General features: G+C 42.5%; 1 protein-coding gene across 1 annotated transcript; it reads left to right on the top strand.

The window, feature by feature from the left end:
• Nucleotides 1-503: 503 nt before the first annotated feature.
• Nucleotides 504-26,427, top strand: mtmr14 (myotubularin related protein 14). The gene is made up of 19 exons (XM_008284750.1): nucleotides 504-1,315; nucleotides 1,952-2,100; nucleotides 3,400-3,508; nucleotides 4,922-4,997; nucleotides 6,376-6,436; nucleotides 6,600-6,722; nucleotides 7,553-7,626; nucleotides 8,311-8,381; nucleotides 8,472-8,546; nucleotides 9,151-9,217; nucleotides 11,472-11,557; nucleotides 13,526-13,602; nucleotides 15,388-15,424; nucleotides 15,618-15,688; nucleotides 15,794-15,852; nucleotides 17,600-17,732; nucleotides 19,604-19,780; nucleotides 21,294-21,500; nucleotides 22,872-26,427. Exons 1-19 carry the CDS (start codon nucleotides 1,181-1,183, stop codon nucleotides 23,050-23,052), a joined length of 1,968 nt encoding a protein of 655 aa, XP_008282972.1. The 5' UTR covers nucleotides 504-1,180; the 3' UTR covers nucleotides 23,053-26,427.
• Nucleotides 26,428-27,201: the final 774 nt, after the last annotated feature.

Genomic DNA, 27,201 nt, shown 5'->3' with positions numbered 1-27,201 from the left:
ATATAATCCAAACTCAAATGTAACATCACCAACACAAAGCCCCAAAATAGTTGCTGATCTGCACCAAATACCACACAACCACCTTCCGCCCTTTTGATGGTATATTGCATTTTTGAAAATGTGTCCTTTGACCGACAACGGAGCTATTTTTGCACTGATTGACCCCATAATCCAATCATTGTGAGGAGAGGCCATTCCTTCCTCACCTGTAAAATATGAACTTGTTAGACCTCAGCACTCGATCTAGAGACTATTCACAGATGGACACACACACAGATTACTCAACAGTTGCACCTTGTTGAGGGACAGCTACAATAACAAAAACATCTCATTCATATTGAATCTAAATTTAAATAGAATCTGAATTGCGTGCATCCAGAGGCGAATTTTGGCACCTTGCACTTTCCATACACGGTCCAAACATCAGCCCCAACACACGTCATTTAAAGGGGGAGATGGCAGTCACGTGGTGGCGCCTGCTTCCTGTTTACCGCCTGTTGGACCTCCACACTGGAGTACACAGATTGCAACACCGCGCTGCTCTGCTGGGACTGTCATCCACAACAACATATGCGGCACTGAGATCCTGCCGCCGCGGGATTCACTGCTGTATAACTTGAATCCGTTTACTGTCATGGTCGCGCCGAATACGGAGACATGAAGCCGTGACATTGAGGAAACGTGAGAAGGCCGGGGAAGGATCCTCGGGGTTTCCTGACTCCTGCTGACCGGAGTTCGGTTAGCTGGTGCGGTAGGAGACGGGCGGCAGTTCAACACATGCCAGAAACGCAAATATTCGTAATGTGGAGGACAACAGCGGTTTGAATTTGTCTCGGATGAGTATACGAGGGGTCTGAGTTTGTGGAAAACGTACACCGTGGGAGCTAGCCTGATAAGCGAGTCGTGCTAACTCCGTGAGCTAGCTAGCAGCGGCCGCGGCGGTGGTGTGCGAGTGGCCGGCTGTGCGGGCTGGCTGTCGGCTTGTGTGTGAGTGGAGCAGCCTGCCGGTGCCCTGAATTCAGGAAGGCTCCCCGGGTCCGGCCCCCTCAAGCGGGCAGTCAGGAAAAAGCTGGCTGGGAAGGGATGGCCTGGTCGGTCTTCCCGTTCCAGAGGACAAGGCTCTGCGGTGTTTGAAGGAGGTCGAGTGCGGCTAGAGGCCACCGCAGCGGGTCGAGGCGCTATGATGGCCGCCTCACCCTCCGCGGCCGGCGGCTTCACGGCCTCCGGCCTGTCGGTCAGGAAGAGCGAGGAAATAGCGGATTTGATAGATTTGTTTTCGAAGACACAGTACAGAGCGAAGGAAGTCACTCCTCGGGTAAGATACGGTGCTCAAGTCTGTCACGAAACGTCAGATTTCCCTACATTTACAGTGCTTTTATTCAAACACAGCTCTGTTTACCTCACGGGTTGTGTTGTTTACCATCAGTGATACAATCACAATAATCATAACAGGGAATGATAGATAGACATCCAAGAGTTTCATCAACCACCTCACTAATCCACTCAACATTTCTTTTCAAGTAAAATGGCCTAAATCTTTAAATGTTGTACAGCAACACATTGATTTAGTGAGACCTTACCGGTAAATCTAGAAAACTGATTCAAAGTTTGCCACAAATGGCTTCAAAACTTTTTTCTCTACTCATGTGTTGCTTATAGTAGAAGTGAATGTCTGGTTACTGACAAGATTCTGTTTTATCATTACAATAAAATGATCATCAAGCTACCAGTGATGAAGACACGTTGATCTGGAGACGTACATGTTACCTACACATCCCTACATGTCTGAGGATCAGTGTTCAGTGTACCAATGCAGTCTTAAGGGTTGGATTTGAACTGTGTGGCAACCAAACCGTAGCTTTCTTTAGACACTGATAATCTCAAAGCTTTTACATTATTCACTTTGGTCTTGAAGGAACCAATTACATGTTTTTCTTTTCCCCCCCCTCAGGTGGAGGCGATAGAGAAGCGTTGTCTGGAGTTGTTTGCCAGAGATTACAAGTACAGTGTCATCCATAACGCCAACGGAGAAGTGTGTGGCCACTACCCCCGCCAGATAGTTTTCCTGGAGTATGAATGCACAGATGTGGAGAGAGAGAGGTATTTCTGCACTTCTCAGTCAGTCAGTCCCACAGTTTTGTGATACAAAGTCCGTCCGGCTCGGTTACCAATTACCCTCTTGTTTTTGTGTGTCTGCGCTCACCGTGCACACCTCACTGTGGTGCATGGAGCAAAGGTGAGCCGGCGTCTCCAGCCCCCTCTGAACACATACAGGCAGCAGAGAGTGATATGTGATATGACTGTTCTGTCACATGAGGTTAAACTGTAGCTGGAAATAGGAAATAATACGCCGTGATTCAATAAATCCTTCTCTTTCACCGCTGATTAATGCAGCTGAGCTATTTTCCAGCGTATTCCTGGAAACAAAACACGTGCTTCGACTCCGGAGCAAAACCATACTTCACAACAAATGCTTCATGTTTTGTCGTATAAAGGCCTCATCTGGCAAATCCCTCTCGCGCACGCAAACCCGTTCTCCATTTCATGTAATGTTTGCAGTTTCCCATGGGCCAAGCTAATCAATTTGAAAACCACATTTCAGTGTTTCCTCGCGGCCCCAAAGTTGAGGTTTACTGAAAATGTATTAAAAATGAAACACGTGAGATGATCCCTGGAAGTCCCCTTCTGTCGAGGCGAACAGGCGCTAGATTTCCAAAACTGTGTTAAAAGTGGCAAATCTCTTCATCTTGAATCTCATGTTGGGAAGAGGAAGAAGTTACAGTCTGCCAAATTAGGCAAGTAGAGTGGGTTTGTAATCACAGTGCATTGATGTACCCACATGCCATCACAGCAAACTAGACACATTAAAAAAATCATATTATATATCCATTTGATAAACAAATGTTGCTGCATATTCCCCAACTCATGAGATGATCTGTTCTAAATCATTGTTAATTAAATATCATTGGATGTTAGCCTGTGAGAAAAGCAAACAGTTGTTGGAAAATGGGGTTAAAGCTATGCTGAGTTATTTTCAGATGGTTTATTTTATTATCATTCAGTCACAAAAACCTTCAGCTGATTTCACTCTTGATTGATTACCTTTGATGTTCAACGTGCCTCATCTAAACCTTTTTGACCCTTGAGCAGGCAGACAGTTCAGATATGTTAGTATGTCTAAGGATAGAATCAAACGTAAAGTTTTCTCATTTTATTGCCAAAGCTGAACATAACTGTCACTTACATGTGTGTAGATGAGAGCAGTTGATGATTTAGAGTCAGTAGTGTTTGCTTGTTTCTGTGAACTTTCACAGAGTGTCATTAACCCAAATTGCTTCAGATCAAATGAACTGGTCGTGTAGACTGATGTGGACACAATGTGGTGGTTTGTGCCTGCAGGTTTGAGAGCACAGTGCAGATCAGTAAGTTGCAGGACCTGGTGAACCGGAGCAAACTGGCTCGCTGCAGAGGGAGGTTCGTCTGTCCGGTCATCCTCTACAATGGCAAGGTATTTACTTTAAATATCCGTTACAGTCGTGAGCAAATGTTTACAGACGCTTGTAAAGGCAACGTATAGCGTGGGAGTCCTGAGTTCCCAGTGATTCTTCATTTTCTACGATGGAATAATGGAAACACATGCATCTTTGTCTCCAAAATCAATCATGCACTTTGGTTCTTTCATAGATTTATTATTGTGGAAATATGACAAAAGTCAAATATATAGACCCACAAAGGGCAGTGATACGGTCAGTGAAGAGACAGCTGTCACAGAGAGGGGAAGGGAGACGCCATATCATTTACATTTCTGGGTGTTCTGCTGCTAAAAAGTGCCACACATGGTCGGGTGACAAATGAAGAGAGCGAGCTAGAGTGCAGTCCTCTCTTCTCACCTCCACACAGCTGCTTACATGTCAGCTGTGGACTGTTGATTGGAAAATTACAGACAGCCAACCTCTAAGTAACTAAAAAGTTTGGAGGCGGAGGGGATTACCGAAGCTGTCTGACATGCAGTCTGGAGTAGAGCTGAACATTTTGGAAAACATATCACATTGCAATTTTTCTGGCAAATGTTTTGATTAGATGTGCAATACGATTTTGTAAAGTCCTGCTTCAGATATACCATCAGCTGCTCTGTATTCTAATGCAAAGTCGAGAACTTAAAGATATGAACTGCTTTGCTGTGACGGTGTTAAGTTAAATAAATACATACGAATAATAAAAAAAAAAACTATTCCAATAAGAAACTGATTGGACCTTTTTCTGTAAACAATCTGTCGATGAAATAGGTGAATCCTCAGGCAGGTTGTTATTACCCATGGCCAGACAACTGGTTAAAGCATATCCTAATATCATAAATTGCAGCCTTTGTGATTTGAATTGTTTAAAATTGCAGTTTTAATTTGAAATTAGACAGCTTGTAAGTCCTGCTTCAGACTGGCTGTTTCATCATTATGGAGCATTTAGCAGCTAAAGAATCAGATCTTTCCTTCAGGAGTTTGTAGAGACCAAATACGGAGCAAAAAGAGAGTCATTATTGGACAACAGGCGGTCAGAAACATCCATTTGGCTAAAAATAAAACATCTAATTCACCATGTTCACGTCATAAGTCTTCTCTGATGGCACAAGCGTTAGACACAACCAAGTCTTATGGAGTTGGCATTTCACCACTTTGCTGTAAAATCCACATCTTGCTATGATTGCTGCATAAAATGTGAAACTGAAACTCTTTCACTTCCTCTTAAAGATAGCAAAGCCTAGCTACCAGCAAAACATTGGTGTAATGATTATGACATGTCAGAAAGCTTTCTAAGACGTCTTGTGGCTGCTACTTCTTCCTTTCTGTGTTGCGGCTGAGCAGCTGACAGCATTAATTGGCGTAACAGCTTGTCAGCAGTCTGATTCGTTTCCTCCTCATTGCAGCATATATGCCGGTCATCCACTCTGGCAGGCTGGGGGGAGCTGTACGGACGCACGGGCTACAACTACATCTTCTCAGGTACTAAGCGCACAAACAGCAGCTTAAATTTAGGACAAATAGGGGAAGTTGTGCTCCACTGATTTTCCATGCTAAGTTTCAGTTCTGACCTGAGCAGCTGTCAGGTGACTGTCAGAATGTTCCTTCTGGGACTGAATGTTCCTTTAAATGACTGAGGGTTGGTTTTATTGAGAATCATACATGCATGTATATATAAACAAACGTGTTTTTCTGGCATGTGCAGAAGTATGATTATATATTACCAGCCCTTGTTCCTGACAGCTTTTTTTTTTCCCCCTCAGAAATGACTTACTTGGCCAATAGAGTTGGAGGGAAGAGCCCTTTTAAATATGAATGTTTACTGATTCATGTTTGAAGGAAATATAACCTCCCTGACAGGTCAACACAGCTCCTTTTTAGATGGCTGGGTAATGTGTCTGAAATGAACAATGTATGATTTGTGAAGTTAATGATCTGACCTCCACTCCTACTTTCTGCAGCAGCTGATCAAACATGGTGATCTTTACCTTCAGGGGCTCGGTCCTTAGAGGTAACAGAACCTCACGTGGTGCTGAAGTTTAGGCCAAGACATAATTAGTTGTTTCAAACTATATTGTTTCTAGTTTTAGACAAATTAACCTCATATTAAGTGTGACTTATTTTGCTCAATACATTTGAAAACATGAGGATTTCAGATTGTTGCTATCAGGCCTGATGCAGGAACAATCGGTGCCTGTTAATAAAATATTACTGTAGTTTCTGGACTCTACTTTTTTCACACGCTTTGAACACTGCGGTTTAAACAATGATGCAGCAGTTTATGGATTTTTACGATTTCAACGAATTTGCCTCAAGACGTACGACAACTAAAGAGAGACTGAGGAAGTGTGTGACCAAGTCATTCTGTTCAACTCCGACACTGAAGGCGACTTTAGTGGTTTTAGTGCAAGAGGAAAATGAAGATAGCGATCGATGACTTTTCCTGGTAGGCTGCTGGATGTTTTATTTTCTTAACCAGCCGTATTACAGGCGCTGTTTGGGGGGTTACCGGTACGTATTTGTGTATGTGTGTATTTTAAAGTTAGTGGATGCGGCTTATATTCAGGAGCACTCAGTAGTCTGGAAATTACGGTAATTAGCTTGCATCAAGCTAAGCAATGCCCAGAAGGTTGTAAACCCTCCCTTTGTTTCTGCATTTCTGAAATACTCATTGATCAGCAAGTTATGTCAAGTGGAGCAGCTTGTTGACCAAGTTAGTTTACATCACTTTTATTTATTTGGAAAATCTTCCACTTGAATGTGGAACTATTTTGCTGCTTTGAGTTCTTGCAGCCGTGAGCTTCACTTCTGTGGAGGTTTGCTTCACACTTATCTTTTCCCATTTGAATGTGTCTTGCAGGGGGCAGTGACGACACGTGGACGGAGTCGGAGGAGGTTCCAGAGGATGACAGTGCCGTCAGGTAATCAGACGCCTTCATTGGAGTCGTGTAAAATGAACCTCAGTGGGTTAAATCAGTATTTTCTCATCATCAGTGTGAGGCATCTGCACAGGGAAAGTCAATGTCTATGACAGAATTTCACTTTTATAACCTACATCTAAATGTTTCCTGTTTCTTCTTTCAGGAACGGGGACTCCCAGCTCTTTGACAAGGTTCGAGGCCACGACATTAAGCTACTACGTTACCTCTCGGTTCGCTACATCTGTGACCTGATGGTGGAGAACAAGAAGGTTAAGTTTGGCCTAAAGTAAGGAACAGCATGGACTAATTCATTCACACTCTGCCTGTTATCTAGGTCACTGTTTCCACTGGAGTTTGTTGGAAGAAAGCTTTTAGAAAGCATCTGATCTGACTTCTGACTATTCAAGTGTTTGATTGAGTTAGGATGGCGGGTAAATGCAGAACGCTGGTGATTATGTGTAGACTGAGGAGTCTGGAGATTTACTTTAACTTCATCCAGCTCTCTGTTTGCAGAGCGTGGTAATCACTGTCACATCATTCTGTGTATTTTAGGAGCTAATCCACTATAGTTGTTGATAGCAGCTGTTACGTGGTGCAGATGGCACCGCGCTATTTTCAGATACACATAACCACATAGTTTTGGCTGGAAATGTATATTGAACAATGAAAGGAGCAGGTAAGAGACCGGGGAAAACGAAGCAGAAGGCAAGAAGTGACACATCATTTTAATACTTAAAAGGCAGAAAACAGGAAGTGAACAGGGATGCTAAAAAACAGAAGCTTGACATAACTTATTACTGATGTGACCTTTTAATTATTAATTACAGGAATACAACAATTGCAAAGTGGGATCAGCTTTTTTACTCATAAATGGATCCAGAATTAGAAGTCGTATTTATTCTCCCCACAGAAAATACTGTGTGACCCACAGTATGCATCAGGCCAGGTCTTGCAGAGTTTTCCTCTTTGGGTGTGTTATAATGTTTTGGCTCTTTAGTCTATCTACTATATTGATGCACAGTATATATGTTCACCAGCTGAATTTATTGTGTAATCTGGGTGCCTTTTTGTAAGTTTGTAGTCATGGATTTCCTCTTTGTGTCTTTGTCTCCGCAGTGTGACGTCCTCTGAGAAGGTGGACAAGGCCCAACGCTATGCAGACTTCACCTTGCTCTCTGTGCCTTATCCAGGTGAACAGCAACCTTTGAGTTAGATAAGATTTTTAATTCAATACTAGCTTATGTCACATCCTACATTCAGGGAGCCAGATCAGATGACATCTAGCTCCTGTTTATATGGAGATTACAACAATGTGCCGATTGTTGGGAGAAGATGTCAAACTTTGTGCATCAGTTGTAGAACTTGCAGTTACATACTCTGTCCATTGGAGAGCGTTGACGTTTACACTGATAAAAGAATCCCACTCCTTTTTAACCAGATAACTCCCACAAAATTTCAGACCCCATCACAGTTTTCTGTGTGATAGGATTTAAAATTGATGCTTTGATTAAAACAGTCTGAATAATGTGATCAGATGTGCAGGGATTTTGACTTGAGTTTAGCTTCTAGGTTTGCATTCTTAAATTGGAGTAAGTGGAGAGATTTGAACTTATTCCAATTAAATCCTCAACATGGAGTGATGGAAAATAACTGACTTTACACAGAAAAAGTCCTAAATGACATAAAAATTGAAAATAAAAAAGGGGTGTGCCCGTCAGAAAATGTGTTTGGGGACAGGAATCTCTCATCACAAGTTAATTTCCATGTAGTTTGTCTATAGCAAGACCTCAGAATGATTTTAAAGTTAAAGTCCACCTGTGGCGTCGGCTTGTGGCTTCTGCGTCTAAATATGTGTTTTCTTCTGCCTCTGTCAGGATGTGAGTTTTTTAAAGACTACAAAGACAGAGACTACACAGCTGAGGGTCTGGTGTTCAACTGGAATCAGGTACAGCGTCTGTGCTCACACTCACATCGCTCTGTGAGCAGAACGTGGATCTGTTGTTGTAATCTGAACCCTCTGTGTCTCTGCTGACAGGACTATGTGGACGCTCCTTTGACAATCCCTGTATGCTTTACTCAGAACTTGAACATTGACTGGACTCAATACCAGGTATGTTCTTCTCTCTTTTGCTATTTGTGTCGTCTTCTCGTCTAAAGTTTTCTTTTTCATACGTCTCATTTTCTGTTTTTGTTGTTCTCTTGTCTTTCCTTCTCTTTTCTTTTCTATTCTTGTCATCTTCTTTTTGCTCACCTTTCCTTCTTCTTCCTTATTTTCATGTCTTTTATATTCTCTTGTGGTGGTCTCTTGTTTTCTTCTCTGTGCGTTGCAGCGGCTGTTTGTGGTCTTTCAGTGCCATCTGTTGTCCAGCCTGCAAAGTGCTTCTCTCGTGATTCATAAACACTTGAGCTGCTCACATACAGTCATAGTTACAGCGTGCAACCACCACTGCAAACCCACATCATGTTGTATTATTATCCACATCTGTGAAGCTGAATGCTGCCAAAATGATTGTGCAACTGTAAAAACCCCAAAAAACACAGATCTGGGTTTAAATATTTGATTTTGTTAAATGAAGAGCTCATGCAGTATTTACAGTACAATAGTGCCACACAGTGGGGTGGAGGACGATGTTAACATAAAGTATACGGGGACCTCTTTATTTCTCTGTTGTAAAGGCCGTTATATTTACTCAGCGTTTGTTTGTGTTGTTCAGTCGTGGGACCTGGTGGAGCAGACCCAGAACTACCTGAAGCTGCTTCTCCACATCATCAACAGTGATGGTAGGTTTCATACAGTCGGATGTTGGCTCGGTTAAGGATTGCGTCTTACGCTCAGTTGCAGCAAATGACTGATTTTCTTGTTCTTTTCTTTTGCTGCTTAATAATGTAGACAGTTCACTGTTGTTGTGTTGTCGGGGGCCACATCTTCCGATACCAAAGGGAAGCTGTAAAATGGTTTCTGCCTGGATCAGTCGTCAAAAAACTCAAATTACAGTCGTAGAAAATCTGATGATTATATTCATTCATTTGTGCAGAATCGTTTTGTCAGTTTAAAAAAACTAAATAAGTCATCACTGGTTTTATATTTAATGTGTGATTCTCATTTTTTAAAGCTTATTTTCTGGTATTCTGACCTCTGTTTCACTCTTGTGAGGACTGTATGGAATTGCCACCCTGATCATTACTATATGTGTTCTTACATCATTGTAATCAAACATTTATATTCTCTGGTTGCAGCATCTCCGTGTACAGATTTGCTGATTTGTTTTGTCCTGTGTGATCGTAAACTAAAAGATCTTTAACAGTTTGTACAGTTGGTGGGAATTAAGACATCATCTTGGGTTCTGGAAAACGGAAATTTGCATTTTTTAAAATAACACTGACATCTTAAACAGACTAATTGGTGATGAAAATTGCTGATCGTATCTCTACAAATGAACATGTGGCGCTTGTTTCTCTAAATTCATGCAATCAAGGCAATAACTACACTTACCCTCTGAGAAATTACACATTGGAGAATAAATTACTGACTCCACTATACAGTCAGCTGCTTTTTAATTCTGTAACGCGGACCATAAATGCTCTAGGGTGCATAGATGGATGTGAATACTGCATATGCGCCATATGAATCCATATATAAATCATCACGGCAACTAAACACGCTACAGAAATTGAATTTCATTTTCCAGTACCTTAATTATTGTCTTTATTTATACAGTATCTTAAAAAATTCCTCTCACGCATTCCCGTCCTGAAACATCCACGACTTGTGTTTAAAATCTATTTAAAGCGGAACTATTGAAACCGCCGTCAACAGTCGTTCAGATTTCTTTGTGTAATGTGGGTGTAGTGAGGAACACGGGGAACTATTAGCAGCTCTACAGCGCAGCGTTGGACAAAGCGCTTTCTCTTCCCTCATTGTTTAGGTTGTTTAGTCTTCTAGAAATGTCAGGTAGTTGTTTTGCACAACCTGTCCACAGCAGATACACAAAATTAGACGCTAGCTGGTGAACATTTAACAGCTAAACAATGAGAGTTGGACACCAAAACAGAGCTAAAGGGAGAGGAGATGGTCATGAATCCAGAAGGATGCAATTGCAGTTAATGGTATATCTTATCGTTATATTTATCTGGTTAATATATTCATGTTTATTTGCCTTCCACTGCCTTTAATTGGCCAAAATGAATCACAGATGCAGCTTTAAGAGAGCTCAGTGTGTTCACTTAGCGAGTCAAAGTGCACAACCTCATAAATGCTGGTGGTATTTGCAGTATTTTAGTGAAGTAGTGTTGTTTATATACTATGGATGGAGCCAAAGGTCTGAAAAGATTAACAGCCAGATGTTTGGATAGAGATCTATGAGAAAATGGTTTAAAAGTCTGTTGGTTTAATACAAGCGTCATGTTTGGTTTTTGCTGTAACTCTTAGAGGAGTGTTAATTCAACTATATAGTAATTCTGAAGGATGTTTACAATGATTAGTGTTTTTATTATTTATGTGAAACACAGTCGGCCAAATAGTGAAGAAAACACTTTTTGTATAATGTAATCAGCACCACAAACAATCATGGAGCTCAATCAGCACTTCTCCAAAGCAATTAAACCCAAAAATAGGTATTACAGGTTTCATTAAAGGAGGATTTGTTGTGGGGCTGTTGCATTAAACTGCATTGGTTCTAGCTGCATGTACCTAACAGAAAGCTAACTGAGTGAGTAATGCAGATTAGTTTGAACCTGTTTTCTGTAGTTTGTAGTTTATTAACACTGAGGGATGATTGAAGACTATGGTTCATGTTTTGTTCACACTTGCAATCTCCTGAATATGAAGTTTGTTCGTCACAGTCTTATAGTACCGTCTTTCCAATTTCTGTTTTCAGTTCAGTACTTTGCAACTCAAGAACTGCACTCATCCATCAAGTGCATATTACCAAAGACCTCTATGTGTTGGAAATTATATACCCCATCTATTCACAATGCACTTCTTATCCTTCAAAGAAGCACTTTAAAGTGTTGACCTTGATGCGTGTTGTTTCAGATGAGAGCGGTCTCCTGGTGCACTGCATATCAGGCTGGGACCGGACGCCTCTGTTCGTGTCCCTCCTCAGGATCTCCCTGTGGGCAGTGAGTTCTTCCTCCTCTATCTCCTTTATTCCCTCCTAGTGTCTCTCCACATGACAGCCGGCCACCCAGCAGCTCATTTGGCCCTTCAAACATTCATTAGTGACTCCAGTAATCCCGAGCTGGATCCGTCTGCCTCGGCCTCTCCGCCCTTCCCCGCTCATCCGTCTCCACATAAAACTCATTTACCATTTCAAACACGTGCTTTAATTACCCTCCTCTGTATTCACCACCTTTATTAAAAATAGAACTCCCATGTTATAAATATGCAAGACGTGGTCCACACTTAAAGCCTCTCATTAAAAAACAGGGTACACGTGAGGAGTTGCTTTCAAACAGAATAAGGAATCAGGTTTGGATGTATGTCAGCTGCGTGTCACCCTGTGGACGACTGACCTGTGGTGGTTTATTTAATACTAAAAAATACCAGCCCAGTAGTTGCTCAAACATGTGTCTGAGCTGAAAATAGGCTCAACATTGCTGGTTTTCTTTTAGTGTATGTTAGCGGAGAGCAACTGATGCTGCCCCTCGGACTAGCTTGTTACAGTATTGTTCATTTGTTTAGCCTTGTGTTCACAAGTTGTCGGTGACTTTAGTCAATAGGAACACAGATTGCTTTTGTGAGTACAGCAGGTTGGATGAACGGCGAATCCATAATTTGTTCTGGGTGTGACCCAAGGACAGGTCCAGTCATTACGTCTGCTTTTATCTGTAGGTTTTTGCAAACATAACACAGCCTGCAGTTCAGTCGAGACGTTCTCCTGAATTTTTGCAGTGTGACTGCAGATCATTAGCTGAGCACTGACGAATGCAAAATGATCCGTTTTAAATTAATTATTAAAAATGACACACGTGCAATGATGTGATTCTGAAATATCATAAATTAAAGCTCAGAGTTGGTTAGTTTTCCTGACAGAGCAGCACATGTGAGTCTGGCTCGGATTGATGATTTCATTTCTTGTTTTTGTTTTCTTCTTTAGACATAATTTGCCTTTTAATGTCCCCACTGGCTGGTTTTGCGGTTCAGAGGGTTCAAGACTGTAACTGAGTCACAGTGTCTGAACTGTAAAATGTGTACAATTTAACTTGGAAGTTTTTTGTTTTTTTTTAAATCTAACCAGTAGTTTAACCCTTTCAACACAAAGTATGTTTGCTTGAAATTCATCATCAGATATGGTTTTGATTAATCACTCATAAACTCTTAAGTAGACTTCACATCATTACATATCAATCAAAAGTAGACAAGTTGACGGTAGAATATATACAGAAGTTTACTCTTATTATATACATACAGGTGTGAAAGACAGAAAGAAGGCGATACAAGTGACGAGATTTGGGGGAGAACTTTGCAAAGTTAGTTAGTTGGCGGTGTGTCGTGTTAAACGGGAGTCAAAATGCCGGCCCGGTACAGCGGACTATCGTGTCGAAAGAGTTAAAAAAAAAAACTCAAAACCCCCCCACACACATTTTGGCTGCTGTTCCATCACTTTAAAAATGCATAGCCAGATAGTATAACTATTAGAACAAGTCTGTGGATAGAGACACTCTGACATCCTTTGATAATGGATGATAATGCTTCTATATATATTATTACTGAATGAGCCAAAATGAAACTTGAATGTAACATTAGAAAAGCGAGAGTAAAGAAAAAGCAATAACCCAGCTGCAAAGAATGTTTTTGGGATAACTTTGGATCAGTTGCTGCTGTTCGTTTTTAGAGGCAGTTTCCCTGCTACGTAAAAGTATTAAAAATCCTGTGATGTTATAACAACGGAGCTGTTTCCACTCATGATGCTCTCACTGACACATTTAAGAGGCTGGAACGTCCTCCATGATGGTGGAGGCAGAATGATTTTCAGGTCACGGAGGAGTGAGGACGGCACACTGATCTTCTTCTCAAACAAAGATGTTGTGTCGTCTGAACCCGACGTAACACGGAAGATGTTTAACTGGTCACGTGTTTTCTTCCAGGATGGTGCTGTTCACGCCAGCTTGGAGCCGGCCGAGATCCTGTATCTGACCATCGCCTACGACTGGTATCTCTTTGGGTAAAAATAATCATATCACTATCATAATTTCATGACCTGAGTGAGCTGTAACTCACAGCGCATTAGCCAGCATCAATACTTCAGAAGTGCGTTCGCAGCTCGTCGGTGCCACCGTGTTGTCTGTGACGCATAATTGAGAAGCGACCGGTTAATGAAGCGCTGGGAAGGAAAACACAGGACGAGCAGCACGACTCTGGCTTCGCTGTTTGACCGAGGCTTTCATCCTCTCACTCCCCGCCTGTTACACTCTCTCTCCTCCTCACACAAACTCCCTCTTGGGGGGTTTCTCCTTTCATAATTACCACCACTACCATCTTTCCAATTTGAGCTCATCAGAGGCAGTTTCGTGAAAAAGCCCCTTCACTGCCAGCTCGCTCATGTAATTATACAGCAGCAGACTTGCCCTTAGGATACTGGCCAAGCAAAAGTGTGTGTGTGAGTGTGTGTGAGAGAGAAGATCAGTGCAGAAAGTTGTGCAGCGTGATTGCCCAGAGGTGCTGTAGTTGTTCTAACTCACCTCATCATTCACAGCTGAATCATATTGGACCTCAGATTGTTTGCGCGGTAACAGATTGATTTTTCTTTCATGGTCGTAAACACTGCGAGCAGCATCCAAATACTCTGTTAAATGACTGTTTGGAGAGTTTAGTAGATTTTTGGACCAGCGCTTGTGCATTTTCTGAGCGGTTTGTTTTGATCTCGTCGTGTTAAATGGGAAAGAATAAAATTATGGCTTTATAATCCCCATCATGATCCCCAGGGTGGCTTTGATCAGATGGGTTGCCCTAATTACGAAAAATCCTTTTTCTAATTTAGTTCTGGTGGTTTCTAGATGTTTTGAACCTGTTTGAGTGATGAACTGAAGATAAGAGTTTCTCTGCTGGGGGGGCAACAATAAGCATCAGACCCTTTGGAACAACCTGGTATTCTGCATTAAGTCGCCCGACAATGTGATCCGATCTTTATCTGAGTCAGCTGAAGCGTGGACAAGCGTAATGTGCTTAAGATGATAACACATTCTAATCTTTATTGGTTTTTATTGAACCCAAACAGAGACGCTGGTAAATACACTCAGAGCTTTACAAAAGACTTCCTACAAAGCTGGCTGAAGAATGGTCCAGAAATCCCTCCTGAACATTGTGAACTCCTGTTTGAAGTTGTTTTATGAACGGTTCAAGTCTTAAAAGGGGGATTTTTATGCCTCTGATGACAGCCAGGAGCTGTGTTTTCAGGTTTTCCGTGATGAAGTGATCATATTTACTATCTAGAAGGTCAAACATGGATGGTGTAGAGGCCAATGCTTTATGGCACTGAGGGAACAGGAAAACTTAACTGACCTGCTATATTCCCTGTGTCTGATGAATTAAAGTCTTCTTGCTTTACGATGCACACAGTTTCTTTATTTGATATCCACGTTCTTCTCAAAGTGCATATTTCCAATCAGCACCAATGCATACGGTAACGTTCAGCGTGTTGCTCAGCGGTCAGAAACTGGTTCGTCTCCTTTCTGGTTGGAAACGCTGCTGAGACAGAATGGTTCCTACCTTATGTCGGTGACACTGACAATCAGCACACATCAACGTGAGACCCATTCACAGCACATCCAGAACAGCGTTTCCTGATCTGCTCCTACAGACAGAAATGGACTGTTTTTAGGTTAAAGTTATTACATGAATGTGGATCATTTGCTTTGTTTTGTTTGTCTTTTCTTTCTGCATAGCTTTATTGACATAAACAAGAAATAGCTGGAAAGAAATGTAATAGCATATGTGTGTTTGTTTCCAGTCACATGCTGCCAGATCGACTCTCCAAAGGGGAGGAGGTACGTCTGCTTTACACACAAACTTCAGCGCTCTATCGTCAAAGTGTCATCAAGCTGCACACACTCCCGTTATTAAATATGTTTGTATTAATTAAGATGCTGGCCTGTTGCTCTTAAACAGAATTGCACCCATTTCCATTTGGATGATTGCTCTGCTTTCTTCTCTGATCAAAACTTGTTCTCTCTCCCTCAGATTTTCTTTTTTTGCTTCAATTTTTTGAAGCACATTGTCTCAGAGAAGTTCTCTGCTGTTAAGAAACAGAGGTGAGTTCTTCCTTCACGCTGTCGTGTCACCGTGTGAATCCAGTATCCGCTGCTCTGTCCCATCTTTTGATGTCTGACGTTATTTCATTCTATCTTTTACTTTAGAAGGAAGAACTCCCACTTCAAAGACGGTGATTTCACTGTGGAAGACCTCTGCCAGTTAAGTAAGTCAGTGTGTCTGTTACATGTTAGAGGCTCTGACATGTCGCTCATCCAACCTACGCGTTTATTTTGTTTGGTTTATTGTGTTTTGTTGGAGCAGTACAAGTTGCATTATAATGTCATGTTGTGTAGCACCAGTCCACAGTCTGGACCTTTGTAATGAGATCATCTGTTGTGCAGTGTTGGTAAACTACTCGAGGACATCAAGGTCTGGAAAATGTCAAGAACTTTCAGCAAAGCAACAGCCTCAGAAATCACTAATTAACAGCAGCTCAGATTAAAGCGACATCAGTGCTTCCCAGAGTTCAAGCAGCAAACACATCAAAACATCAGCTGCTTGGAGGAGACTGTGTGAATCAGACCTTAGTGGTTCAACTGGTGCAAAGAAGTCACTGCTGAGGGAGTCTAGAAAGAAGAAGAGAACTACTGAAGCCTGGAAAGTCAGGGAACAAACATGAGATCAGTAGATGCGTAGAGTTTGAGGTGAACAGATGTTACCTGCATGTGTAGTTTCCACTGTGAAGCCTGGAGGAGGAGCTGTGATGATGTGAGTTTATACAGAATCCACTCAGCAGGGATCTACAACATCCTGTAGAGACCGACCATCTGGACTGGTTTGACCTTACTGGGACCATCATTAGTTTGCATGCTCTGTGAGGGCTGTTTAAAGGATGGAGCACTGCATCACGTCACCTGGCCTTTACAAATCATCCACCTAAAGCCAGCTGAGATAGCTGGGGATGAGCTAGATCCAACACTGTTTTGTGTATCGTTCCTTATGTGTTATTCTACAGTTTTGATGACTTTCATAGAACTCTTGAGTGAGTGGTTGCGTCCAAACGTTTGACTGCTCCTTTAGGTTTCCTCCTTTGTTGTTAAAGCTCAGCAGCCAACTGCTAACATGTTGATATAAGAACAGAGAGGAATGGAGTGGAGAAAAGAAATGCTCATCTGCCCTTTAAGAATGTGTTTTACGTTCATTGTTTGCAACGAGAAAAAAAAACTGTGTGAACTTTGTGAAGCAGCTATTTATGAGTTTAGAACATTTGTTTTGCCACTAACTTAAGTGTGTATAGTAAAAAACACATGACAGTGTATGTATAAACCCACACAAGGATAGAACATGAATGTTGTAAGTTAGGTCATATTTTGTTTATTGTGATAAAAATCTTAAGGGAATTGGAAAAAACAAAACATAGAATGCTCAAAAAAGCACTGAAAGTCTAGTATTTGCTCACCTCCACTGGTTTAACTTCCTGCTGTAGTGATGCACACGTGTGATGTTAGTTGTGATTATAGATGAAGTGCAGGACTTTTCTAACCCAAGTAACAGTAAAACCATCTACCAAACATGTGGTTTCCTTTTGAGTCTCATAGAAAAGTGTTGATTCTGTTCCTGTTGTCCTTCTAACTCACGGTGTCATCGTTACCGGTCGGTTTCTGGTGCTGTGCTGGAGCCAGCAGTGGGAGCTCCTGGTCTGATGCAATGAGGGAAAAACAAAGGTTGTGTTTCTGTGAAGCAAAGACTCAACAATAAGACTGTGGGAGATAACACAGGCTTTGATCTCTGTAGAAATGTGCAAGGTTTAAATCCAAAACGTGTTGCATCATAAACTTTTGTGTGCGGGCTCTTAACCCTCAGTGTTTGTCAGAGTTGATCAGTGTCAGAGGTGTAAATGGCTTTTTGTTATTTGAAGTGGTTGGTTCGGGCTGCTGCGTTCGTTGAGGAACTGCTGTGTTTGGTTTCAGAGTCCAGGGATCGTGGGAGTGTGACCAGTCTGAGCAGTGAGTTCTCCCTCATCACTGAGGAGGCGGGCGGCGCCTCCAGCCTCACCAATGACACTGTGGACCTGTTCTCCAGCCAACACCAGGCCTCCAGCTGGTCAGCATCACACATCAAACATCTATTCTTTGAAAGCATAATTAATGATGTGTTTTACTTACTTCTTTATATACATGCATGTTTGTCATTCTCATTCTGTTGGTGTCTTCAAGTTTGTGCATTTACATCAACAACAAACCCTAAATACACCCCACAGCTACATGCGCCTCACACCACAGTCACATGGACTCGATTGGCTGATTTTCACATGAATGGGTTCCTTGACACGGGCTGCCTTCACAAATCTGACCAGTGGTCTTATGAGGTGCACCAGCAAGTTGTTGCCATAGTGTTTCATGAAACATGTAAATAGATTATTGCCTGGAGCTCGTCCTTGTTGGCTTTCCACCCCAATTTGCAAACACGTCCACTTTTATTGACGTCAAAAGTGACGCCTCGCTGGGCAGGGACGGGTGAGGAAATGGTTTGGTGGAAGACGGCTGGTCTGAGTTGTCGTACCTTTTTATCTGCTGTCTGAAATTGGTGTCAGTGTTCAGGATGAAGAAAGAGCTTCTTTAAACAGGACTAAACATGAGAGTTTGTGTTGGTGGGGATGCCTGTGAATTGATGGGACATGATCCAAGAAACACTGCACAGCAGAAACTATTTTACATTTCACACCTCAGCAGAAGTTAATACAGCCGACAGCAGTGATCCTGTGTCCAGTCTAATCCACAAGTCCATGTGGGTACAAGGCTCTTGTACAGCCTTCCTGTTTAAATGTGGAATTCTTCAGAAAAAATGAAAACAGAACATAACAAGGAAGCAGTTCACAATAGAGAGTTTCCATTTAGCTACACACACATGTTGCTAACTTAACTGTCTGCTTCCACATTGCATCTTAACCCCTAAACGCACACCTTGAGTATTACTTAATTTTAAATAAACTAATCTAATCTAATTAGTGACCCAGGACTGTATTATGCCATGTCTAATTCATTCATTCCAACCAACTGAGTGCTCGGTTTCCTCAAGCAGCTTGACCTGCACGAGTGTGAAAACATCAGAAAAGGAAAAACAAACTTTCCATTTTCCAGTTTGACCTCATTATGATGTCGTCTCACTGTCACAGTGAATACATACAGACACAGTGATAAAATAGCCTGTTTGTAGGAGCTTATTAGCTCAGTAATGTGACAGTAGTGCAGCACCTGGGCGTCGGCTTTAGTGCAGAACAGCATTTTCTTTATTTGACCAGAGCATGAAAATGAGGAAGCATATCAGACAATATGTGGCGTTATATAAAATATAGATGTTCAGCTGCTGTGGCCACAGTTAAAGACAATTATTAGAATAACTACAAGCACTGATTAGTGATTAGTGTGCTAACTGAACAGCATTTGGTGGGAGTCACACTATGAGAAGTTACAACCGATCATGTGCAAGATAAAACAGTGGAAGCATAAAATCCATCAGTCTGCACAACAAAATTACATCAATTTATCAATTTAACACATCTTTCTGAATCTATACTAAGTGTTTAATACATTTCTGTGTGTTTTGTAAGTATTAAGGTGTAAGATTAAGATTACAGCAACCTGAGACAGGATGTTTAATGCTGCTATCAACAATGTGAATTTCTCCACTGTGAGATAAATAAAGGCATATCTTATCTTATCTTATCTTATCTTATCTTATCTTAGGAACGTTTTCTGACTGGTGCATTTTAAGGATATCAGGGATTTGGACTGATTTGGATCAATGTAACAGGAATTACACAGCAAACCATTTCAGTCAGTTTTCAGGAGGAACTTTCTATGACGATGATTAAATCAAACTTGAGTTCATCTGTTTTGGTAAACTTTCTCCACAAGCTGTCGACTCTGCGCTGTTGTTGTGTGGATGCTGACGTATCCTCCTCTCTCCTTCAGGAGAAAGGGCACCACCTCCTCTCCTCAGATGGTCATTTGGAACAAACAGAACCCTCTAGAGGAGCACCTCTCCCATCCCATCAACGAGGCCAGGTCTTCCAGTTCCTCCTCCTCCAACCAGTCGGAGCACGCCGCCACGCGCACTGGCAGCAGTCCGCTGGCCGTCCCTGGTAGAAGGTGAGGAGCTGATACCAGTTCAGACACTTCAAAGCTTGCGTGACGTCTTATTTTTATACACACACTTAACTTCAGTGTCCTAAATTTTGGATGATGGCCAGAGGCACCGCGCTTCAGCTCCCCTTCATTTTACCACCGAGCAGGTCAGCTGTGTACCAACAGAGCCTGTGGTCTGATCAGACATTATAAACACTGATGCATGTGGAGCAGTAAGCAGGCTACAGAGGAGCTAATATGACCTGCTGCTGGCCACGTTTGTCATTTTACACGGCCAAAGCATTGGTCAGTGCTACAGATAAACAAAAACCCCACTATTTATTGAACAGTTGTAAATGTAGTTGTGACAGATTAGTGAACTTTTAGCACAATATTCACTGTGTGCTTGATTTACAACATGATGGAGGATCAGCACAAGGCTCAATCAAAACTTAATTGCCACAGAGGGAAGATGGCACTAATTTATAAAACTTGAAGTGATTTGGTTGAACTATATCCTAAACTACAGCCTGTTGGATTGTTTCATGTTAAAGATGAATCCTTCAGCTCTAGTTAGCACCTGATTGATGCTGAGGTCTCTGATACGTCTCATAATGCTTCTGCTGTCTGTGGTCGGGGTTAACGGGCTGCTATGCTGCACATTGTGATGTCTGAGAGCAGGAGTCTGTGTCCGACCTCTTCTGTAATTGTCTAAAACAGACAAGTCTGTATTCTCCTTCACTCCCTGCTGCGATCAGGCAGCTGTGCAGAGATGAGAAAACTATGCTGGCTTTCTCTCTCTCAACATCAGTGTTTCATGTATTACACGGTTATTTCTGTTCTGTTTCATGCGAACAACAAAGCACGGCGCCATGGATCTGTTCCAAGATGGAGAATGTCTCCAAATCTGCTCTGTCATCCCTGTTTTTAAACGACTGTCTCCTCCTTGACAACGAGCCTCATCCTCACACTTCTGATTTGTGACTTGAGTGATGATCAAGTCAGACAACATGCCGTACAAACCAAGTCTTTTCTGGTGTGACACGGCCCTCGGGCCTGATGTTGGGCTACGATATGGCAGCTAGAGCTGAGACTGAGCATGTGTGCTGGTTGGGGTTGTGTTGATGCTCTTTGCTAGTGAGAAAGACAGGAACATAATAGCTCAGAGACTGCTGGAGCTTTGCTGATCTGTTTATTTGACCAACGTCTTGGTGAGTCCCAGATAAGTATGCAAAGGAATTTAAAGGTTTGGAGACGAATAGGCATCAGTGCTACAGATTTACTCCATCAACACACATCAGGACTGTGCGATGGTTAGCTTGTAGATGAATAGCTCTCAGGTTGCTTCTCCTTTACCTAAAACATTTCACAGACTGATTCTTTACCTTGTGAGGTAACGACATGGTGTTTGTTATCCAACCCTTAAGGGAAGTCTTGCAGCTTCGTGTTATGAGTGGTGCACATGATGCTTGTTAATAAGTGCTCTTCTCTCTTTGTTTTGCATCTGAAGTCTCTGTCTTATTATCCTTGTCCCCAGGTTAGCAGCAGACTACCCTCGGTCAGGCTCGTCCCTCTCCACAGACTACGGGAGTTGGCAGATAGTTTCTGGCTGTGGCAGCATCCACGACCACGCCCACTTCCCTCCACCTCTGGCCTCGGCCTCCTCCACCTCGTCTGCTGTCGCTGCTGCCTACGACTCCCCTCTGCCCTTCAGCTTTCAGGATGAAGGACCCAGCGGACGAATGTAAGTAATACTGGAACCTCTCGACTGTACTTTGGTAAAGACGACACCAGTTTGAGCCCAGTAGGGTTAAGGTATGGTCAGTGGTTTACCACCTCGTTATTGATCTTAAGGAAAATAAGATTCATGTTGTGATCGCTAAATTCTAAAGTGGAAAAGTTCTGTCAAATACGTTTGCTTTCCATACGGCGTCAGCGAGCTCGCACATCAGACTCTGACCAGTGGCGGTTTGTTCATGTTTACGTCTTACTGTGGTCCGATGGTGAAACCGTGCTGCCGTCTGCTAGCATGGCGGCTACTGGCAGCACACGAGGCCACAAGTGCAAGGAGTTGAGAAAAATAGTGAATCATTTTCATTTTTCTCAGTGGAAACTTCCTGTGTGCGGCACTAACTGACCTCCTACCCAGCTGTTGATCAGGGAATCCCTAAGATGTGTTGTACAATGAACCTTGGACGCACAGTTCTGCAGGACTGGGATGCAGTGGAGCACCATGTCAATGTGTTTGCGATGTCGTGAAGCCCGACTTTGCACCATATAGATGGAAATAAAAACGTACAGCAAGTACTCCTGACTAAGCTGCTAAAACAACGTGTCCACAAATTTATGGTTTGTCCTTCAAAAGCTCCCCAGCAGCCTTTTCAGAGATGCTCCAATCACCTGCTCATAGGAGTTTGGTTTTTGTCATGTACACATAAGCAAAATGTTGATCCCTAGAATTGACGGTTGCTGTCTGTTGTATCCCAAAAAGTAACGGCATGAATCAGATCTTCAGTGGTCAGAATGTTTTGGATCCCCTCAGTCGGTGTTCATTAAAACCATAAGAGCCGTCGTTGAGCAGAGATGGCTCCCTGTCAGCTTTCTGCTGCTGCCCTTTGTCCTCCCACTGATCTGAGCGATAGACTGCGAGAAGAATCAAGGGAGATGAGTTTCCACCGGGTTCCCCTCTGACTCGTCCTCCTACTCTCGGCTCCCAGCAGGGGACACATTTTAATTTCTGCTTGATCTGGCTGCCAAATTGAGTGTGTCCCGCCAGCATCACTCGCAGACAAGAAGGCAAATAACAGCCATGCATCTTTATTGGGAGAGAATGAGACGAGCCGGGATGATGGGAGAGAAGCAGAGCGACATGGTGAGGATGACTTGTGTGAGCTCTGTGATGCTTAATTTAAGAGTACATTGTGGCCCAAGTGGATTTGCTCCAAAATGCCTCGGCGTGCGTCATTCTGTTCTTCTCTGGCGGCGCCTTGCCAACTTTCATCTCCTTTCTTTTTTCTATGTGGAGGACTTTCAGTATAAGATTTCCCCCCCTGACCTTTTCCTTCCCGTCTTCTCATCTGGCCTCCCTCTTGCTTGCTTCCTTTCTCCTCTGCAGGTGTCCCTTCCCTTCTGAGCGTCAGGCCCGTCTGGAGGCGGTGCGGGAAGTCTTCCTGGCGGCCTACAGCTCCACCGTTGGTCTCAAGTCCTCGGCGCCCAGCCCCTCCGGCGCCATCACCGGCCTGCTGGAGCAGTTTGCCCGCGGGGTCGGCCTCCGTGGCACCAACGCCATCGTCTGAACCCTTTCAATGTGACTTTTGACCCTCTTCCTGCTTCCATCCATCCATCGTCGATTCAGCACATCTGGACTCAATAAAGTGCCAAACGCCTCTGTTCAGTTTCAGGGGTGAAGCATTAATTTTTTTTTCTTTTCTTCAGTTTCCTTTCATTTTACATGCCCTAGATTTTAATTTCTGTCCTCTGGGCTTTTAATTTTTCATGGAGAGTTCATTTATCACATTCAGGGACACAACTTGTCGCGTTATCAAAAAGGGATAGTGAACCGTACACGGTAGAGAAACATGGCGTCTGTACATGTTACAGTCAGAAATGAATTCTTCCTTCATCTTCTTCTGTTGTTTTTTTTTTTTTTTTAACATTTCTTCTTGCGGTGACCGTCCCATGTCCAGGAAGCAATATGAGTTTAGTTTTCTTGTTATATGCTGCTATTCTTCTTTAGTTCTGGTGGGCAGTGAAGGTGAGATAAACACAGCACTTAATGTGTTCTGACAGAAACGGATCCAAGCTTTCTTTTCTTTTAGATTCAGCGCAGTGCATTGAAACTCGATACCTAATCCATTCAGCTTTAAGCATGTAGGATCTAGACTTAAAGAGTCCGTCTGAGCGTTGGAAAGTCTATCCTAGATCAATACCTGCGTGCAGGGAACTCTTTGTGCAGTCGGGTTTACTGCTGGTATGATCTTTGTGGAGCGTCTGTCTGTGCTGGTTGTGAAGGGAAAAAAACAATCTGCAATCAGCCAAAGCTAACGCGAGAGCTTCAGTGGTTTCGATTAGCCGAACTGAGATGGTATCTTTGCTCTGGTAATTGCATATAGGTTTATTGTTGCTGTGTGTCCGTGGTATACTGTAGGAATTTAAGGATTTAGTTTTACTTGAAACAAACTTAAGTTGTGGTTGTACCTGTTGTGTAAAGTTACACTCAAGTACAGCAGAACCATAGAGTCATAGAGGGCTAGCTAGCTAGCTTGTCCAGGAACACTCTTGCTTTTTTAGGAATTTAATGGAAGGCTACAACTAAGAGGGTACCATCTTGGTTCGACTCACTGTGACTGCTGAAGTCTCAGATATTGGCTTTGGAGTTTTAGAAAGCGTTTTTGCACAGAAAAGCTTGGACCTTATTGTTTCTTCCAGTGTAATTGTTCTACAGAGTCCTTCACAGCCAGCGATGGACGGATTCCACAGAGCCTGTAGTGTGAGCGTAAGGTCGCCTTAAACAAACCATCCCAGTCCGGCCCTTTAACTCGGCAACCTTAAAGTTATTTTGCTAACGTTTCTTCAGTCTCTTCTTCATTTCCTTTAACGTTGTGAACAAACGAGATCTATCCGCGCTAACTCTTCATCTCGCCAGTCGCAGATGTCTCCATATCCTCTACTTGAGTCCATATCTCCTGTAGCACTGACGTGGTAGCACAAGAGACACTGAGCATCGTGGTAGCAAATCTGTGAACCGAAGGCCTTCTCAATGTCATTGGACTCCGTTGAAGGGAGGTCCACTTGATTCCTGCCAGTGTTGAGATTCCCGCCCAGCTAATATCAAACACTTTGTTCAAAGAAGACGTGTGCGCCTTCCTTCAGGTCACACGTGGACGGACAGCTCTACTCTGATTACTCTCGTGTAGATTCAGACTTTGAGGTTTTCTTTAAAACTAGCTTGTCGGTGTTGCCAAACTGTTTTGACAGCTGCTGTACCTCAGGACCTTTTGCTGTGCCTTTTTTTTTTTTTTTTTTACCTTCAGTAACACTGGATCAGATCTGTGGTCCAGCTTCAGGTGTATTTTCTGTTTCTTGTAAAAGGGGGAGGTTGGGGTTTCCATGCTGTTTGTGGGATGAACGTTTCCGACTGTAGAGTTTCAGCAGAGTTAGCTTTGCAGTAAAACTTTTTGGGGGGTTTTCACTTAATTACTCATTCAGTTGCAAGTCTTCGTTGATGTACAGGAACATAAAACTGTTGAGTCTTACAGACAGCCCCGTTAGGAGGTGTGCTGGGATATCAGTTTGTCATTTACACAAAGAGGCTTTCATTTCTGCGTTGGAACACGGTTGAAGAGGATTTTATTGTTTTAGAGGATCAGTCTAGTAAGAAACTTGGGAAGTGTGTTAATTTTAGAGTGAGATGAGAAGTTTGACACCAGTTTCATATCTCTGTGGTCAGTGCAGAGCGAGAGCCACGACTCATTTAGCCAAGATTAGCTTACAGTTTAGCTAGCTAGCTAGTTCAAAAGTATACATACCAACACATTGAAAGCTCTTGAATGACCATTAATTGGGATAAATGTTAATTGACGTATCTGGGTAATGAAAGAACGATAAAAAGGATTGTCTGAAACTTATGTGTTGGTACAGTGTCCTGATTAGCAAGTTTTTGTTTTGGTGCTAGCACTGTGCAACGTCTCGTACATCTCTAAGTATGACGAAGCAAACGTACAGTATGTGTTCAACATTTCTAATTTAGTCAGTTTTGGTATTTTTTAAACTGTGTCAGTTTTGTTTGGACTGTTTCCTCTTACTTTCAGTGTTTAAGCTAAGCTAAGCTAAGCTAAGCTAGGCTAACTCCATCCAGACTCCTGCTCTGTACTAAACGCACACAGACACAAGCTTTTCATTTCACTCTAACAAAGAAGACAAATCATTGCATTTCTCAGAATAATGTCTTGACCTGGCAGCGGTTTTATCTTCTGCTCGCCAAAATTTGCTTCTTTTTTTAAATCCCACAAAACACGTGCTAAGCTATTTGTTAAGTCACTTAAGTTCTCAAACACTTCTGTCTTGATGCAATAAGAAATGTGTATGTGTTCGGTTCATTTTTACACCACATGTCAGTCAACGTGGATCAGTATTGCACTTCCAGAACAGTTTTTTCAGGCACAGCTTCGTCTCCTTGTCAAATTTTAATCTTTCCTTTAAAGATATATTTTCTGAAGAGGAGATCTGTTTGTTTTTAGTTCATAGCATCGTTCCTCTTTCTCCGTCATCTCTCTGCTGCCTGCCTGTAGCTAATAAGCGGCCGATCACTGGATGCTCTCAGACAAACGTGTCATCAAAGGAAAAGAACGATTCAACCTCGGCTGACTTCAAACAGACACTTTTCCGACATGTTTTGCTCATTAGTTTTGCATGACGTCGTCCCATTCGATCTTAATTGTGGCAGATAAATGCTTTGTTTTGCAGTTTTGAACTCTTATTGAAATGCTGCATTGCACTTGTCCCCATGTCCTGTGTGAAGGGTTGTTCTTTGTACAGGTGGTGCATTTTTAAATAATTCTACCTTTTTTTTTCCCCTCTGTTGGTTATAAATTGCTCTGACTTGTTGGCAGGTGTCGGGCGACGGTGAACTGAGCTGCAGGTGGCAATTGTGAATAAAGGAATGAAAGCAACGCGCTTCCTTTTAATCTTCTTTCTTTCTTGTAACACGTGAATTTACTTTAGCCGATATTGTCGGCAGCTGTATCCTCGTGCTTTTGATTTATTCATCATCATCCATGTTGAGACGTATTAACTATTTACATCACATAATCTACTTCCCTTAGCGACTGAGCTGACATTAAGATTTTTTTTTCTTCTTCTTAACACAGATAAAACCTTTGAGTGCAGTCTGGCAAATCAGAACACGGCGTCAAATGTAATGTGGTTGCATAAAGCAGTTATATAACCCAATGTTTCAACTGTATTTAGCTTAATACGCGCTATTAATAGGACAATAGGTGATGAAATTCTCTAACTGGCCCTGTACGTTTACAGCGAGAGGTCAGGACGGTCCACGAGGTGACGCTTCAGCAGGCCACATGCTGGTAGGAACCACAAAATGTGAAGTTATCCCGTCACACAGCTGCTGACGGGCCGGAGTTCTGCTTAATGCTGAGTGAATGTGGATGAAGTGTGGAGATGATGTCTGGTCCTTGTAAGTGATTAATGATGCACTAGAGGAGTGAAAGGCTTCACGTTGGAGGTTTTATTTCCTGTGTTTAAACCTGGTAACACACCAGGGCTGTGTCCACCATCATCCACTGTTTCCCTGTTGTACAGTGAACTGTATGTAGGAAGCTTCACAGCAACAACTTCAGACTCTGCTTGCGTCTCTGATATTAATTCCATCTCTACTTATAACGTATCAGATCCATGCTGGCTGTAGCTGTGAAGCGACTGACATT

Source organism: Stegastes partitus, unplaced genomic scaffold (assembly GCF_000690725.1).
Source record: "Stegastes partitus isolate 25-593 unplaced genomic scaffold, Stegastes_partitus-1.0.2 Scaffold370, whole genome shotgun sequence".
Lineage (NCBI taxonomy): Eukaryota > Metazoa > Chordata > Actinopteri > Pomacentridae > Stegastes > Stegastes partitus.
This window is presented reverse-complemented; position numbering and strand designations above follow the sequence as displayed.